Genomic DNA, 18,776 nt, shown 5'->3' with positions numbered 1-18,776 from the left:
ACATTAGAGAAGCCAATATTGTCATTAATATAATATCCAGTTGATAGAACTCAGCAGATATAAGGGAATAAGAGAATTTATATAAGCCTCTAAGGCCAGAGACCATGTCCATATAGGGAAAAATGTTATTAATAATGGGCTAAAGCTGGAAGCAACAGTTAATTTCCTGTGAACATATGGACTATTTCATCATGAACAAATATGCTATAATTCCACACTTGATTAATTTATATTTCTAATCGATTGCTGTCAAAGGAATGAAAGAGAATATTTGGTGCATAATAAAGTGCCATAAAAGTAGGTACAGTAATTGGGAAAGGGCTGTAGTTTAGTGGAAGAGCATTTAATTTGTATGCAGAGAGTCTCAGATTCAGTCCCTGGCATCTCCAGTGAAAATATCTCAGGTTGCAGGTATTTGGAAAAGCCTTTCTGTACCTGAAATACAGGAGAGCTGCTGCCAATCTGAGCAGACCATATTGAGCTAGATGGACCAGTGGTCTGATCTGGTACAAGACAACTTTATAGGTTAGCATGTTCAAAGGAAGAGTGAAATGCTAATAATGGGTTATGGAAGTTGATGAGTATGATGCTTACAGCATATACTTGAGGTAAATCTTCACCTTCAATCAGGATATTTAATAAGATAACTTGCAGCCCTTCTTTTTTTATTTATCCAACAGTCTCACAGTTCTACAAAAGACCCATAATATTACCAAAAGGAATTGCTTCTTTCTGCTCAGCCATTCAAAATATCCATTGGTTTCAGGTTTGTGGATTATCTTGTACAAAAATATATCATGAGATTCAGATGTTCTCCCATGTTTTCCTGAAACCTACTGCGGGATGCTTTGATGTTCTCCTGAGCATGGCATTTGTGTGTAATAAAAGGGAGGGTAGGTCACCTTTCCATGAACAAACTGAGAAATATTTTCAGTCTCAATGGAATACCACAGTCTGTGATCCATAAGGTTTGTCTTCAGATTTTTTTGCACATTTTGACTCAGCTATTTACCCCCCAGATTTAACATGCAGGAAAAAATGCTCACCATTTTGCTCTTTGAGCCAATGATATTCACAAAGTTCTCAGAATGCATTAGGAATTTAACAAGCATGCTGTAGGCAATTAAGCACACAGAAATGTTTCATTTTAGTGCAAAAAGATCATTTGAATAACACATCCATAAAAGGGAAAAAACTTCTTTCACTTCATAGTGTCCTTTGGATTATGCCCACTAATTAGCTTTCTTGGTTACTGTGGAATAAAAAATAATATGCGTTTTTATGAGAACTGAACATACTACCTCCTAATTTACATTCTCATGAGCTGCCAGGGCAAAGAATGTAGGCTTCTCCAGACAAGTCATTTCCCCATATCATGACAAGTCTCTAGGTAGTTACTCTGAAATGTCAATGATGGAACATTCTAAGCATTCAAAACATGCTACAAGCACTTTACTAGTGGATGAACAGTTTCCGTGTTCAGTTTAGGGTGCTTGTTATCTCCCTTATAAATAAAAGCCGAATGGTGATGGCACTTCTCTAGAACATTCCACACGCTTCAAAATCAGTTTGCTCTCTGATCTGTCATTCAGAGGGTCTCCCTATCCACTGGCTGCTTTGCCTGAGTCCTGCCTCCAACATTCTGAACATTTTGCTGTTCCTCTCACCCCCATAGCCAGTCAGAACACAGAGGTTATTTGCATATGCAGCCTCATTGGCCTTTGCCTCGGAACACAGAGGTCATTCGCATATGCGACTTGATTGGCTTTTGCCTCTAGCATTCTAAACAGTTTGCTATTCTGAGGTAAAATGTGTCCAATCTCCAGGTGAGGGCTGGAGATCACTCAGAATTAGAACTGCTTTCCAGACGGCAGAGATCAGTTCCCCTGGAGAAAATGGTGGGCTCTGTATCCTTATATGCTGCTGAGGCGGGCCCCATATGACAGCCAATGTGATGTAGCAGTCAGGGCTTCAGAGCACGGGAGAGGCTGCAGGTGTGTGGGGGTGGAAAGCTGAAGAGTGAGGGGGAAATAAAGGTAGGTTGATGATTGGCTGGGAAGGAGATAGGGTTGCCAACTCCAGGTGGGAAATTCCTGGAGATGTGAGGGATGGAGCCTGGAGAGGGTGAGTTTTCAGGAGGCGTGGGACCTCAGACAGGTACAAAGCCATAGACTCCACCCTCCAAACCAACCATTCCCTTCTGGGGAACCATCGTTGCCAATATCCAGGTGAGAACTGGAGATCCCTCAAAATTACAACTGTTCTTTAGGTAGCAGAGATCAGTTCCTCTGGAGAAAATAGTGGACTCAATGTCATTATACCCTGCTGAGGTCGCCACAGCAAATTGACACTGAGTGTTCAAGGCCGGGGCACCCGCCCAGAGCCTCTTTCTAGAGGCCGTTGTATTTATTTCCACAACGAGCCTTTTTCCTAGTTATCTATAAAGCCTGTCATGGACTGAGAGCCAAATAAAAAACCATCTCTCCCAAAATGCTCTGCTAAGTTTGCTTTGCTCATTTGATCAACTGTTACTAAAAAGCCCGTCTTGATCTCAAATCACATAGTGTTTTTATGTGGTGGCATCTTCCTAGCTGAATAGCCCACCTGAGTTTAGTACCTTGTTTCAGAGTCAGTATAAGACTACATTGTTTTTGTAACCCATTAGCAGCAATAAGAAACATTTGTGGTTATACAGTGTAACAATTAAAACATTCATTATTCTTGCTACTATTTGGTTTTTATTTATCTTCATGAGAGTTTTCCTACTACATGAACCACATGCTGGCTACAGTATGACACCTAGAATCTGTTATAGCCTTAAAAAAACAAAAATAAATATTCTACTTTCACAGTTTTACCTATTTCATGTCTTTTCCTCATTACTTATGTACCAAAGGGAAGAGCAGTTTGTGCAAACATGCTCCTTGGAGACCTAAGTACACTCTGGTGTGTATCTGGAGTTCTTACACATTCAGGTTTCCCCATTCTTTTAATGGAGAGGATTGCTTTTTAAACATCTAGTATAACCCTCTCCACTGAAAAGACTGAGCAGTGTTTCTTTGTGGTGAAACTCTGAATATCTTTAAATCACTTATATTTGTTGATTTCAATAGAATATCTATGTTTTGATCATTGTGTTTTATTTGGCTTTGGCAACACAATATAATCCTTCCATTATTATTTCCCTTTCATCTTCTACCACCACCAATCCATCCTCATCATTTATAAAGTCCTTCCAGTGTTCAAAATGCTTCACACACATTCCCTCACAAGTCTTTACAACAGGCCTAGTAGAGTAGGCCAGAATTATTATTCTCACATGCAGGGGGGGAGGGGGGCTTTTCTAAGGCCAGTGTATGACAGAAATTGAAGCAAGGATCTTCCAGATCACAGACCAGTCTCTTAGCAGCATGCTATATCAGTTCCCATCATTAGTTAGCACCATCATCACCAACAGCATCATCTTTTCCTAATAAACTATAAGGGAAAGATACATTTCTTGACATATTTTATTAATACAGTGTCATCAATCTACATAAGCATTAAGCAAAGAAACAGATTTCAGGCTTTGCCCTATGGAACTTGTATAAATGTTGGCAATAGGGAGGATAACATTGAGAGGGAAGGAAGAAACGAGGCTATGGACTTAGAAGGGTGTCGCTCTGCTTAGGTCTCTAGGTCTTCAAATGGTTATCAGCAAAATCAACATTTCCAAGCAGATTCTTGACGCTGGATTATATATAATATATATATAACAGATCTGCTCTGTTGCACACCACTGGTTGATGTGATCAGCATTCAAGGATGATCACAGTCAGTATTCTTCAAACATATGAAGCTGACATTATCACCCAGATAATTAATTGGTCCATCAAGCTCTATTCTGACTGGGAGTAGCATCCCAAGATCTCAGGCAAGGTCTTCTTTACTACCTCTCCTGTCTTTTCACTAGAAATGACAGTGCCGTTCTCCCAGTTACAACACTTTAAGCCCAATTATAACAAAGAGAGTAATTCTGTTTAGAATTGCACTGTGAACCAAGGACCTTCAGAACAGACAGCATTCACTGTATCAAAGGCATGTCATAATGCTTATTGCAATCCCTGAACAAGTATGCATGGGGAACCCGGATGGGGCTTGAGTTCTCTGTAACAGCTCTGAGCAAAGCTGCCATCTGAGGCTCAAAACTGAGTTGCTTATTAGATATGCATTATATTGAAATCTAGTTAACTGGAAAGCTGTTGACTATGTTCAGGACTACAGTGGCAGAATACTACCTATGCATCTGACTCTGCTCGGCAGGATTTCACTATTGAATTTGCAGCCCAGAATGACATCCTTTGTCATTCTTTAGTGCATCTGGCTGTGGTTTCATATCTATTGCTTCTTTTAGTAGTTCATTAAATACATTAATCACTTTCGGTACATAGAAATGTCCCCTGCACTCCCTGTGGACCAGGCCTGCTTCTCATTTTCAGCTTATCCCAGCAGCCCTGGCCCTTCATAATACAGTAATATCAGAATGCCTCTCATTTGCGCTCTGATGATGCTTCCCAGTGTCTTTTGTTTGCTTTCCTCAGCTGCTGTGGTCAGATAGTTTTATAGTTCCTCTTTCCAATAAACTGCATACCATTTTGTCTCCTCTTAGGAACAGGAATTTGATAAACCCATCTTATACACAAAGCCCTCTTTCAGGTTTCATAACTCCTGCTCTCCCCTCCCCAACATGCAGAGACCTGCAATCATGTAATTGTTGCAAGCACCTAATGGCATACATATGCATTAACTGGAACATGCATTAACTACTGCTGCTGCTGCTGCTGCTACTATTATTACTATCATGCATAGATTTTCTAGCACTTATACTACAATAAAACTCCATTTTGCTTTCATGATGCAACATTTCTTTATTTGGTGTGTCTGAATAGTTGAGACACAATTGTCAAATATACAGTTCTATGGCCCAAAGTAATATATCTTGTTTTATCTTTTGGAAATGACTTTTAGCAAGGCTGGTCCTAGGCCCTATTAAATTGCTTATACATTTCTTATTAAAACACATTTTTAAGAAGAGCAATAGATCAAAGTGTGCAATAGTTAGAAAGAAAAACTCAGATAACATACATGAAATAAGAATTTAACATGCTTCTATAACTCCGGAAATCTATACCAAAATCTACTTACAGTAATCTTACAGACAGCTAAGAAGAAGCTTTCCTGGTATTTTTCTCCCAGGGCGAAAAAGAAAAGCTCTTGGTGGTGGCCCATTTGCATACCTGAGCTCCAGGAATCCATCTTATGTATTTCCCATTTACATTATATCCATATCCAGTAATAGGTAGAATTATATTTCTTGTATTATTTGAGCTATGTTTTGTTGTGAGACTGCCAGGATTCCTATTTGCTGCTGTCCACCTTCTGTGGTGCTGATCCTACCCAAAGGACTAACAGGTCTGTAAATTCACAAGGCAACCTGAGGTGATAAACAAGCCAGGTCAAAATATCATTTGTGCTTATTAATATCAGGGACAAAACACTGACCACTACTCTTGAGCTGTTTTCATCAATTAAGATGAAAAGCAAGAGGGTTTACACACAATGTTCTCATTTACGTTGATCAGCAGTCCAGTGAATTGAACTGGGAATTTCTGATTAAATGAAACCAACATTGGATATCCACATTGTATGTGTGTGTAAAGTGCTGTCAAGTCACAGCTGACTTAATGGCAACTTCAGCAAGGGGCTTTCAAGACAAGTGATAAAGCAGAAGCAATTTGCCATTGCCTTCCTCTGCAAAGTCTTCCTTAGTGGTCTCCCATCCAAGTACCAACCCTGTTTAGCTTCTGATAGCTGATGAAATCAGCCTATGCTATACCATTCCACATCCTCATATCCACATTAATTTAGCTCTATTTAGTATGGAGACCTAATTTATGGATGGTGAAGACAGATGTATTTGAAAGTTTGGCAGAAATGGTTGGAACATGAATTCACTGCATTCTGAGGCATTCATTTTCAGAGAAATGTGTGTTCAGATCATTTCCACAATTCTCAAAATGCATGTCTATCTTTATCCTTATTACTGCATTCTATTCGCTGGGCCTTCATTAGTTGAATCATAGACATTTTACTTGTTCAAGTCCCAATTCTGAATTTATTAACATTTATTCACCCAATTAAATAACATGTCATAGCACTGTGTGACAACCACTCATAATTGCCACAATAGCTGAATTTACTGAACGCTGATTTATTGAATTGTTGAACCAGGTAGATGAACTGTAAATGCTTAAGTCTGACTGAAAGTGAAACTGGGATATATCTATAATAAAGAGTATCCATGGGTGGTACACGGTTTAAATTATTACTTTGCGTGGAAATTTGACTGACAAATCCCAGTAGCATCTGCATCAGAAATTGCACAAGTACAAACTAGTCCACAGACTATTCCTATCTTGCAGCCTATAGTCTGTTTGGGAGTATCAATCTAGACACTGCTGTCACTGGGTTAATAGTAATTCCTCATTGCAATGTTGCAGCAGTGACATGGACTGAATGGCATTTATTGTCAGTGTGTACATCTTTCTCCCCATCGTTATACACCACACCTGGTCACACGTGACGTATAGAAAGCTTAACATTATCTGTAGCTGTCTGTAGCTATCTGTAGTGTCTAACGCTCTAACACTGGAGAAACATGACAGCTTGTAACCACTCATATAATGTCCCTTGAATTTGATATTATTTAATTTATTTATTTAATCCTTTTTATGCTACCTTTCCACTCAATCAGGGTCCCCAAGGTGGTGAATATAAAAGCGTTAAAACATTTGCACAATTAAAAACAAACTTTAAAATTAGAAAATAATTCAATAAAAACACATAACCATGTATGTTTTGTTTTATATAAAATACCATGGGATTCCTAAACCAATTAAATAACTTGGAATATTGACATAAGCCCCAACTGTATGAAATTAGTTCCAGTTCTTGTCATTCACTACCTGCCATCCATTAACAGATCTTTCTCTGTAACGACTCCAAGACTCCAGTTGTTAAAGGAGAGTTGGGGTTCTGTTCACCCACTTGAGGATCCCTGTCATCAGCAACATATTACTTACTAACCTTAAGACATAAGTCTTTTTGCTCTACTGCACATTGTCCAGAAGGAGATTATGTGTCAAAAGCACAGCCTGAGTAATTTATATGTGTCTTCCCTTCTGTCATCACTTTCTCCAAGCAATCAATCCAATTTGTGGAGTATGTTCTAGTTCCTTTCCTTGGACTGCAGGTTTAGGTTATGCAAGGATGTAAGTGCAAATGAGGGTTGTTTTCAGCAGCTCAGGATAAAAGGCACGGTGGGGAAAATTAGTAAGCAAAAATATCTTGCTGGAGGGATTGATTGGCAATGACATTTAAAGAGCAGAATAGAGGAAATCGAACAAAGGCAACTGGTGTGAGGAATAATGACTGGCACACTGAGCAAACAGAAAGGGGACTGCTGTGGTATGTAATGTGCTGTATCATTTTGAGATGTGTTATGCTGAGAAGATGCTGGAATGCTAATGGTGAGACAAAAATCTATCTCAAACTCATTTAACCTCAGGCAATTCATTTCTTCAAAGAATTCTTTTGTGGCCTTCTGTTCTCTGAAGAATAGGAGATGGTCCTAGTTGGAGACAGAGTCAGATGCTACCTCAGAACAAGACAGGTTGATTGTAGGGGCTACACAAAATGCCTTAAGAAACATGCAAAAAATGCCCCATTCTGTTATAGTCCTCTGGTCAGCAGCTAAATTATAACACTGGACTTTTGACATTGGAGAGCAGATTAACCCATCTAAACTAATTCTACTTTTAAAGATGGCTGTATTCCTTTTAAGGGCAGAACCAGCTCTAATGTTATAAATGGAAGGTGGGAACCTTCTTGCAGCGGTCTGGAGTAGTAGATGGGTTTAATGTGGAGGCTAGGATTAACCAGTGAAGCAGGGGTACAGATCAATTAATCACTACAGAAAAAGCACACAATATTTTATTTCTTTATCTTATGTTATTGACAGATAACACTTGCAAAAATACTGGTACACACATTTTATGTGTCTTTTAGTAACCTGGAAATGCCTCTGTAGATTATTCTAGACAAAGCGGGGGGACGGGATGGGAAAGTAATCAGAACCATGATCCAAACATGGATGAGGTGAACTTGAAAGCTCACATTTGCAAAATTACTTTTAGAAATGCTGCTTATCAAACTTTTAGCTGTTTAAGTATATACATCTTTTGACACAAATTGATAGCTTGGTCCTTCTCTCCTCCCATAACTAAACTAAAATTACCTTTTCAAGTGTGTAATACCTTCCTCTACTTGTGCAGCTAAGTCCTAACCAAGTTGACATGCTTGAAATTGTAACTTTAAGTTCAATTGACATATTACGTTTGATGCTTCCAAGCCTACTCCCCCACCCATAAAAATTAAATACACCACTTTCGAACCTTCAAAGGAGATAAGGCAATTCTATAAGTTCCTTGGCTATTTTATGTCATTGCCCACCCTCATTCTTGCAAATGAAAAGTTTTTTTCTCGACCTCATATCCAGCACAACAGGCCTTCAGCATCCTGAATCATTGTTTCTGCTCTTTCTCTATGAGTAGCTGTTTTCCTTCTTTTTCGGAGGAACCTTTTTATCACTAGAAAGCTAAACTCTAAATGTCAGAAAACAAAGTGAGAAGTCTGTCAAGTCTTATTAAAAAGGATTTGCATACCAGTGGGGCGAAGGAGGGAGCAAGGATGAAGGGAAGAATAAACAGCAGACCATGTTGATTTGTAGGGGGGGAAAGGTCACAGCTTTTATTGCGTACAATCATAAAAGCATTAGTGCATCATAGGACATGGGTCCAGCATCAGGAGACCCACCTGTCAGCCGATGTCCACCCCTCCCCAGAGCTGACTGTACAGCCAGCTCCCTAAAAACCAGACTGAAAACTCTGGCTTCCAGGCCTGCACCAGGAAGCCGTGCCCTTCCCTCAGCATGTCCAAGCCCAACCAAGTCTGGTTACCTCAGTCTGCTGCGCCACACCCCTTCACTCAGTACCCAACCCCACAGCCACAAAAGTGCCCTGAGTAAATTCCAGTGGCTGTCACTTGTTGTTGGTATTAGATGAACTATTGATACGGAACACCCAATATACTTCTAGGTAAAAGAAAGGAAAGTATTAAATCTAATACATAAATTATGTGTACTTTTCACTAATCTTAACAAGAGGTAATAGTCACAAAGGTAGATTTAGTCTGAACATTAGGCCAAGCTTTCTAACATGGGGGGTGGGGTGATTTGAGCTGAATTGCTACTTTACTTCCAGGGAGAACCCAGAAGTGATGGTGGGTAGCTCCAAGAATCGGGGGGGGGGGGAGATGGCAACTCCATTTCTAACTGGAAGAACAACTGGGTGGTAAAAGAAGCTACACGATCTCTATTAGGATAAGCACACCATGGCACATTTGTACTACATTTTTGACCAAATGACAGACTGGGGACATCTTGTCTGTGTTCTGTTATCTAATCAACACAGACAAAGTAAAATAGCAGGTTTAGGTGGTTTAATTTCTAGAGATGCTTTAGAAGTTGTATACCCAGCAAAGACAAGTACTATTGATAGATCCTATACAAGACAACTGTGGTTTTGTTTTGTTTTTAAATCTCCATTACAGAATGGGTTATAAGAAATCCCCAAATATAAAATGGGTGAAACTTGACCAAGAATTTAAAAAATACAATCTTCTGCCTTTTAAATATGTTTTTTAACAAAGGAATATATATATGAACCAGTATCATCCTTCATACACATTGCTTTGATTGCCAGCTACTGGCCAGACAATGGAGCACATGCAGCCAATTACCCATCACCTGCTGGACAGCTTGGCACCAGTTACACAGTCACCTGAATTTTTTACCTGCATTTGGGATTTTCTGATCTAAAGGAAACCAAAACCAACAGGGAGCTTCCCTCTAGAGGATCCTGTAGCAACTGCAATACACTACACATATTTATGTGTGTCCATATTGTTCCCTTTCTCTGTATATTCTGAACATTTAATTTACGTGCATCAGATTTACAAAAGCCTTACAGAAAACCTGAGGTTTATTGACATTTAGATCTTCACTGCCAGTCAATACAGTGGCCACAGAGACTGAGCACAAAACCCATGTGTTTCAATTATGTTCAATTCACATTATTTAAATTTTTAGAATATTCTTTTTTCATACTGCATCTCAAGGGAGGTTATCAGATTCACTTTTCACCTGATTGTAAATACTGTAAATACTGAAGTCTGTTGGTTGAACTCATGTTCCATAGGCATTTCTTTTATTAAACAGCATGTGGTATCCAGTACACTTTGACTGCAGCCCTGCACACAGGTTGCCCAAATCTAATAGATTTCCATGGCTTAATTGTGCAGGATTGGAGCCTATGGAAACATGATTGCAATTGCTTTTATGGCACTCCTGGGATAAACAAGCATAATACACGAAATTTACATAGTATCGTACAACTGAGCTCAAGGAAGTTTAATTACTAAACTGCATTTTAATTGATTACCAGTGGAATAAATTGCAGTAGTGCCATCCTGAGAAATAGCGACCAATGTACGTTTATCAACAGAGAAGATTTTTAAATTCAACACGGAATAATGGTTTAATTGCAATTCATTTAAAATTGTAATTGAAAATATTAATGTATGCCTATTACACCTTTCATCTGCAAGGTGATTTTAAAGCTGAAAAAGGCATTAATGTGTTACAAAGAGAATACAAGGAAGATCTTACACTAATCCTTCCATGTTAGTTATATTTTAATTACTAGTTCATTTGCAAATGGGCAGCCTAGCCAGATTTCAAACTGACAAAAGGATGTACACAATCATCAAAAGAGACCTAATGCCTTGTGTAAAAGAAAGATGGTCCATTTACTAATCTCAATGGTCTATACAGGTCAGACCCTGGTATTGCTTAAGCAAATAGCAGATGCACTGCATTTGAGGCATTGAGACTAGAGTTGCCAGTAAATTTGCTTCAAGTGAAATATCAAAGCAAATTTGGGGTCCCCCCCCACCATGTGGCAAACATCTGAGGAATTTCACAGAAGTAAAAAGTTTTCAATAAGTCTTGAAACATTTTTTAGAGGGCTACCATACTTGCTGTGTGTTTTAGTTACAGATGGCCAAACAATCCACACACTACAAGGAAAAGCAAAATCCTTCCTCGTACTACTAATGTGCCTGATCTGGGCCCAAATGTTACCATGTTCCTGTCTGTTTGCTGAAGTTCACAAGTCTGATCAACTGCTGCTGTGCTGGCACCCTTTTATAAGCCCCCCCTCCCCCAGTCCTAGCAATAGTGATGTTGTCACACACACCAAGTAAGATTTGGCTATGTGGGGAAGGATGTAGGAAGCATTATCACTATTTTATATGACACGTATTTTCCCTCAATGAGAGTCTCACTATTTGAATCTGACTGGTAACAGGGTGACATCTCAGCTGATATGCCATAGAATGCCAAAGGTGCTGAAGCTGCATCAGTTTAGAACTGTGATGGAAATGGAATTCACTATGGAATGCTGCCACTGCCACCAGGATATCTGGGTGTGGTTTCCTTGAATGGGTATCAAGAAATCCCTCATGTCTGCGATAAAAAACTGAAATCCCCCTCCCCACCATCACCAAAAGAGGGACAGATAAAATGTTTGCCATTGTCTGCCTCTGCATAGTGACACTGTACTTCCTTGGTAGTCTTCTATCTGTATACTAACCAGGGCCAACCCTGCTTAGTTTCTGAGATTTGAAGAAATCAGGCCCGTCTGGGCCATCCAGGTCAGGACACTGATCCTTGTGCTTACAGAACAAAATCTAGACTACAGTTGCTATGTTAAAACTGATATAAATCCATGGGTGTTGAATATTTATTTATTACTACATGGTTATTGCTCTCATCTTTTAAGAAACTCATAGCAGCATACATGGGTCTCCTCTGCTCCTCTTTATCCTCACAAAAAACCCTGAGCTGTAGGTTAGACTGAGGATGCTACTGCCCAAGTCACCCATGAACTTCATGGTAGATGCTGAATAGAAGCTTATATTGTGTTTATATATGATCTTTTAGGTTATTCATAACTATGGAAATCAAATTATACTGTATATGTACCATTAGTATCATTTTATACTTTATATTCACTTATTTACTTACTTATTTATTTGCTGTGGTTATCATTTCAACTGTATATCTGTTTCATCATAACCTGCTAAAGGGCAGTGGATGCCTTTTTACATTGAGCGTTGTCAATTGAACATTTGTGATTTCTTTTTAAAAAAACTTTTAAACTCCCACTACATGAGAAATTGCCATAGTTGAGCAAAGAAAGCACATTGTCACATGCTGCTTCCGTATCTCCATCCTTCAGTTCTATTTCACTGTCACTAGTCACTTGGAAGATCCATGAAAACATCATTTTGGACTTTTGTTCTCACACTGATTCACAACTTTCATTTCTCACTTGTGGCAATGATTATCAGTGCTTATTGCCATTCAGTTGCTAACAAGTGTACCAGAACAGGCTCTTGCACGAGTCTTTGAAGGTTGTTGCTGACTGCAGAACGTTGTTTTAAAATTCTGAGAGATGAATTAGCTGTTATATCAGGACATACATGGCCCCATGTTCACCACAGAAAGGTGGGAACACATTCAGAGAAGGAGTAATGGCTACCCCCTCACCTGATGCTAATTGTCCTCTCAAGGGGCTGTCTGTCTGCAGCTGGACTCCTTTCTACTTTTCAAGCCCAGCTTCACGGGGAAAAGAAAACCTCATCTGCATTTGCAGGCTGGGGATGAGGAAACGTTAAGCAATCCCCTACTTTCTGCTTGTTGATTTTGCCTCCAGCTCCTGTAATAATGTTAAGAGAGAAATCCAGGGTTGGGAACCCCTATGCTTCCCTTGTAATACCCATCATGAGACTTCATGCAATTGTTCCTAATACAAGTGCTCTTTGCTTTATTTATAATTGGAAAACAAAAATCATTGGCCTTGAGGATAAAGGTAATTCATGGTACAAGAAAAATCAGGAACATGTTCTACATTACTATGAATGAACCATGTTTGTTCGGACATAATATTGACATTACAGTTTGAAAGAAATAGCTCACCAAAGCAATCAGAGCTCACTTAGCAAAAAAGGAAATGTATGTCAGTTTCCCCAATGATTGAAGTATAGAAAGGGAGTATAATGGAGACAGAGGTTTCGCTTAGTACAGAGTTCTAGATTGATTGTGAGAGAGACAACAGTGGTCCCTCGATGATGTGTTTTATTGGTGAAACATTAAAGGGAAGGAGAAGAGGGGAAACCCCACATTGCCTACAAGTAAAACTCTTCATTTGATACTTATAGAGAACAAAATGCTGAAAGCTCTTGATTTAAGAAAAAAGAGAGAATAATTGCAGTTGAATGGTGTGAACGGACTCTAATGGATCATCTAGGATAAAGTGTTCTAGATAAAACCTACTATAATGTGAAACTAGTCAAAATAGTTTTCCATTACATCTGAGAGGGAAGGGGAGATGTTTTGCTTTTGATTTATCATTGTGAGCACAATAGCAGTTCTGTGTTGATTACTGCAGCATAATTAGGGACATAGAATTATAAAATCACAGAGCTGGGAAGCCCTGGGCCTATCAAACCAAATCAACCACTTTGTACAATAACACCATCTGACCTTCTGATCTGCTCACGATGCTGTCATTACTTACCTTGCCACAAATTAGTAAAGCTCAGAAAATCAACAATAATTAGCTTCACTTATTCAGAAACTTGTTCTCAGACAGAGTATCCTCTTAAGAGCTCTGATTTTGCAGGAAATAACCAATTTCCCCAGTCTTTACAATAACATAATATTCCTGTAGGATTTGTCTGGTTTTGACTCTGCCATATATTCGCCTTGCATCCAGCAAGTCAAATCTTTCCCTCTCCTTGTCAGAAAACTGCAATGCAATTGTATCTGTCAAAGATGTTCATTTCTGATTTGTCTTATGACTTAAAGTCATACTCCTTTGAGTTTCTTGTGTTCTGTTCTCTGTTATAAGCACAATTTGAATCCATTTGGATATTGCAGCAGTAACCTTTTAACAGGATTCACAGAATGAAAATGCCTTTTTTTTGTCTTTTACTAAAAATATGCCATAACATACAGAAAGAAATCTGTATACATAACAGTGATTCTCCTCTATGAATCATGAGAATGGAGGAGTATATATCAGGGACAAAGTGGCAAAATAAGTGGAAACAGTCCCACTTTGAGACTAGTGTTTGTGATCAACATCTAGCCTCCAAAGATCCAAGTTCAATTAATGGTTTCCACATGTCTACTGGAACTGAGCTATAACAACCCTATGATATCAAATCAACCCTGTGATGGCAGCATATATTCACAAAGACCAAAATAGGACACCATTTTCTCATTTTTGACCGCAGAATTTTTAATTTCTCCCATACTCTTCATGGCTCATAATCTTGATATTACAAAGCTAAGCATTACTTTGGTTTCCACTCTGTCAGAATCATATGAAAGCTAAGTACCATGCTGATTTCGGGAATAATGTTCTATTCAAAACCTTCTATAAAAGGGCTTGTAAGTACATTTTAATTCTCAGAAACACTTTAATTTTTCCAAATAAAAGTTTAAGAATAACCATGTTGGAGCAGACCTCCCATCTTGCTTTCATTATTGATTACATCTCTAGCTTTAGATCTTGCGTTTTATGCACTTCTGGTCACTCAGATAATGTTTAGTTACTTAGTTTTTGTGGGTTTTTAAACAAACATTGTTGCATGGCTATCAAAATACACAGAATAATTAATTCATCCCCTTTCCTTTTCGGCTCTGTAATTGTCACACAGTTGCTTTATGATAAAACCACATGCTACAAAACCCCAAAACTATGAGAGGAAATATTGGGGAAAAGGGTGGTAAAAACACTGCAGTGAGGGGGGGGAAATTCCCAGTTAACCAAACCTTCAGAAAAAGAAACCATAGAAACTTAGGGGTGAGGGGAGACTCATATAAAGTCTTACTAGTACCCAGATCTTGATGGAGAGTTTTAATTTAAGCATCAACCACTATATGAGTTCCACATTTCAGATGGATAATCAAGCAGTAGAAAGGAAGAAGAAAGAGCAAAGAGAGGCAAAAGTTGGCCTGTAGATAGGTCTTACTTACAGGTGTAGGTCATTTCAAAGCTGTCACTAATATTCACAATGTCAATCTGGGGAGACAGCTTGGGGGGCTCTGTGAACTGAGACAGTGCAGACATAAAAGCCGCATGTTCCTGGGATTGTTGAGTAGGAAATAATCCCCCTGGAGAAAGAAGGAAAGAAAGAAAGGTGATTGGTGGGGGGACTGCAAATTTTAAATTTCACAGGTAAAAGGTAACTCTTCTTTGGCACAATGGAACCTTCTACCTTAGTACCCCAAACTTCTCAGAAACTTTCCCAGAAGGTTTGTCGTAGCATTGGTCTGTTGCAGCAAAAATAAGACATGGTCCTTTATCACCTTAAAGACTAATTAATACATTGTAACATCATTTTTCATGGACTAGCACCTTCTTCATCAGAAGTGAGGAATGAAACATATGAAACTGGTTTTGATATTCTGTGCAGTGTGATTATTATATAATGCACAACACCAGATCATCAGTTCATCTTACTGTAATCATAAATGAAGAGTGGACTGTACCTATGCAGAACTGGGATCATTCGCTGTGGTCCTCACTTCCTGACAGGACTTTATGGGTTAAAGATATAAGAGAAAGATACTGGCAATTTTTTAAAAAATCTACCTAAGGGAGATTAGCATTTTCTTGTCCTTTATACAAGATCAGGCTCTGCCACATTTTCCCACACCAGTCAGATGTTTACTCAACAAGTTGTTGTCCAACTACAAGGTGATGAACAAAGGAAAGAAATGTGTAATTGTTCAAGCTACACCTGGCTTTAGACACTGGTAGAGAGGAATGACCAGACTAATTGCATAGATAGGTTCACTTTGTCAGCAAGGCATATCCAGTTCAAGAATTCTGTTCAGATGATGTGAAGGCCACCCAGAAAGCTGACCTCTGGGGGGTGCTTACTAGATCGGTGTAATTACTGGACTTTTTAAAAAAATAGTGCAGCAAGACAATCAAGACGTCAGGAGTTGCCCAATGGAGCTATACCTTTGAATTCAATTTGAGATTGACCACCGCCACCACCACCACCCCCCCCGTAAGTCCCTGCCTCACCCATCTCCCACTAGTTACCAGCTATTATTATTATTATTATTATTATTTCCTGTTCCAAGCAGGGAAGAAAGCAATAACATTAAGAGTAGTTTAGTGCTAGGCAGACTACTTCCTTCGCGTTCAACAGTGTGCATAACCTTGCTGCTCTAGAGAAGAGATTGTGCACCAAAAAGGGCGCGCGGGGGGGGGGGATAATCACATATAGGCATCCGTTGTTGCCAAGGAAGGCACAAGAAATGGCAGTCTGCTTATTTACCCGTTTCCCTTTAGTTTCGTGGCGAGGTGCGGAAGAAATCTAGAAAAGGAGGACACAAGCGAGGGAATGTAAACTGCAATAAAAGCGTCGATCCTGCAAGTGGGGCTAGCCCCGGAGTTGCGTTTACTCCACGGATGACGAGCCAGCGACTGGCACTGATTGCAAAAAGACAGGAGTCAGGCGGAGGAGAGAGGGGAAATGCAGGACTGAAAAGCAAATATTATCCGTTATGTACGGGGGAAAGCCATGGGAGGGGCGCGAATTGATGAGGGAAGAAGGCTAATGCGAAGGAAATGGCAGGGAAGCAAGGGGATGTGGCACGGCAAGAGACTGGCGGCTCCGTCTTGCCTGGCATCGCTCTGCTTTTGTTTAACAGCAACAACAAAGGCGCGAGGGAACCGCTTTCCCTGTCAGGTATCTCCACCTGCAGACATGAGAGACCATTCCGGGAAAGAAAGGCAACGTGTCTTTCACTGGAAGCCCCCTCCAAACGAAGCCACGAGTCCCACCTCAAGGTATCTCCCAGGAAGAGCAATTTTGGCTCCCTCCATTTCAGAAGCACTCGGAGTGCGGGCAGTTCTTTTCTCCCCCCCCCCCGCCGGCCCCCCCACCGCCCCAAGGAGCAAGAGAAACATCCCCCTGTCCCCCGGACACCGCGAGTCCACGCCACGCATCCTGCCACCTCCATAGCCTTTCTTGGCGAGTGGAGGCGAGGGACTGGGGTTCGACGAGACCGTCGCACACGCACCCGGGTGCCCTCCGGGGAAAGGCTCTGCTAAGAGGAAGGAAGGCGCTCGGCACTCACCTATCTGGATGTTGCTGGGGAAATTGACCCCCAACACTGCCCCTAGGAAACTGGTGCAGAAGAAGGCAAAAATGTGCTGCATATTCCCTTTTGCATTGGCGAGAAAGAAGCCCAGGTCCAAGCATAGATTTTTGGTATTTTCCTCTCGGCTGGTTTGTTGCTTTGGGGGCGTCCTCTCTTCCGTCTATTGTGCTGTGTATGTGTGTCTCTTTCCCTTGGAATCCAGCGCTTAGTTCGCTGCCTTAACACCAACTGACAGCAGGATTAACTGAGCTCTGAGAGAGAGAGAAAGAGAGAGAGAGAGAAACCCTTTCTCATCCACAGCTCCCCTCCTCTCGCTCACTCACACATGCACACACGCACCGTCTCTCTCCCCCCTCACATACCGAGTACTCTTCCATCAAGCTCATTTTCCTTTCATTGTTATATCTCACCACAGCTCTCCCGCTTGCTTTCTTTCTTTCTTTCGCTCTCTCTCTTTTTTTGCATTTCCCCTCCTTCACCATGTGCTGACACCCCCTCCCCCCCCCGAAATCCTTCCCCACAATGCTTTTGGTAGAGTCTGGCAAGACCACTGGCGCCCAGGTGCCAGTCCCTGAGTGGCAAAGTTCTGTTGAGAAAGGTCTCTGCTCTTTGGTCACCGATCGATGGGTCATCCAAGAAGGGCGCCTTGGCTGGAGGGATCGGAGGGCTGCGAGCTCGGTGCCCCTTGCCACAGCCCAGATCGTTCAGACGATTATGAGCGAGATCTCTCTCTGGTTATGTTTTGTTTTTTTAAAAAATGCTGTCAATGGGGGTGGGGGGGAATTCAAAACAGAAGGCCAAAAAAGATGTTTAGGGGAAGGGTGGGGGGCGCCTCCCTCACAGCTTTCCAGCTGAGTTTTCTTTCCTGTTTCTCTGCCCATAATTAAGCTGCACTTCATATTTTGGTTTCTTCAGAGGTGTTTCATTCCTTGACTCATTGTGAAGGAATCCGCACTACATAAGGGGCAGGAGAGCCTACTGCAAAGGATTATACCTACCTTAGCCTTAATAATGGTGTGTGTGTGTGTGTGTGTGTGTGTGTGTGTGTGTGTGTGTGCCTGCGTGCCAAAGAGAGGGAGGCTGTGGGGAGGAGAGGCAGTCGTCTTGCAGTGATGGTCTCCAAGGTGGTTCAAGCGGTATCACAGTTAACAGCTTTGCTTCCCACTCTCCCCATCCCTTCTGGGATTTAGAAACATTTAGGGCACAAGCATTTATTTGGTAAATGCAAATGCAGAATGGAGGAGGAGGGCACAGTTCAACAGCTGTTATTTATTATTTGTACTAGTATGAGTGGAACCAGCCGTTCAAGTCAAGAGCAGGGTTCTAGCAGCCCTGGTCTTCCGTTGTCGGGGAAAAGGCTGCACCA

General features: G+C 40.7%; 1 protein-coding gene across 3 annotated transcripts in view; it reads right to left on the bottom strand.

Annotated features, from left to right (window-relative positions):
* The window catches only part of GRIA1 (glutamate receptor, ionotropic, AMPA 1), a 310,203-nt gene extending 292,735 nt beyond the window's left edge, over nt 1-17,468 (bottom strand). For all 3 annotated transcript variants that reach the window (XM_015423157.1, XM_015423156.1, XM_015423158.1), the window contains exons 1-2: nt 17,387-17,468; nt 15,266-15,403 (exon numbers count right to left, since the gene is read on the bottom strand). In XM_015423157.1, the coding sequence (XP_015278643.1) occupies nt 15,266-15,403; nt 17,387-17,468 (220 nt within the window). The remainder of the gene's footprint in view (nt 1-15,265; nt 15,404-17,386) is intronic.
* Nucleotides 17,469-18,776: the final 1,308 nt, after the last annotated feature.

Source organism: Gekko japonicus, unplaced genomic scaffold (genome assembly GCF_001447785.1).
Source record: "Gekko japonicus isolate JY-2015 unplaced genomic scaffold, Gekko_japonicus_V1.1 scaffold577, whole genome shotgun sequence".
Taxonomy (NCBI): Eukaryota; Metazoa; Chordata; class Lepidosauria; order Squamata; family Gekkonidae; genus Gekko; species Gekko japonicus.
The sequence above is the reverse complement of the archived record's forward strand: the minus strand, read 5'-3'. Positions and strand labels throughout refer to the sequence as shown.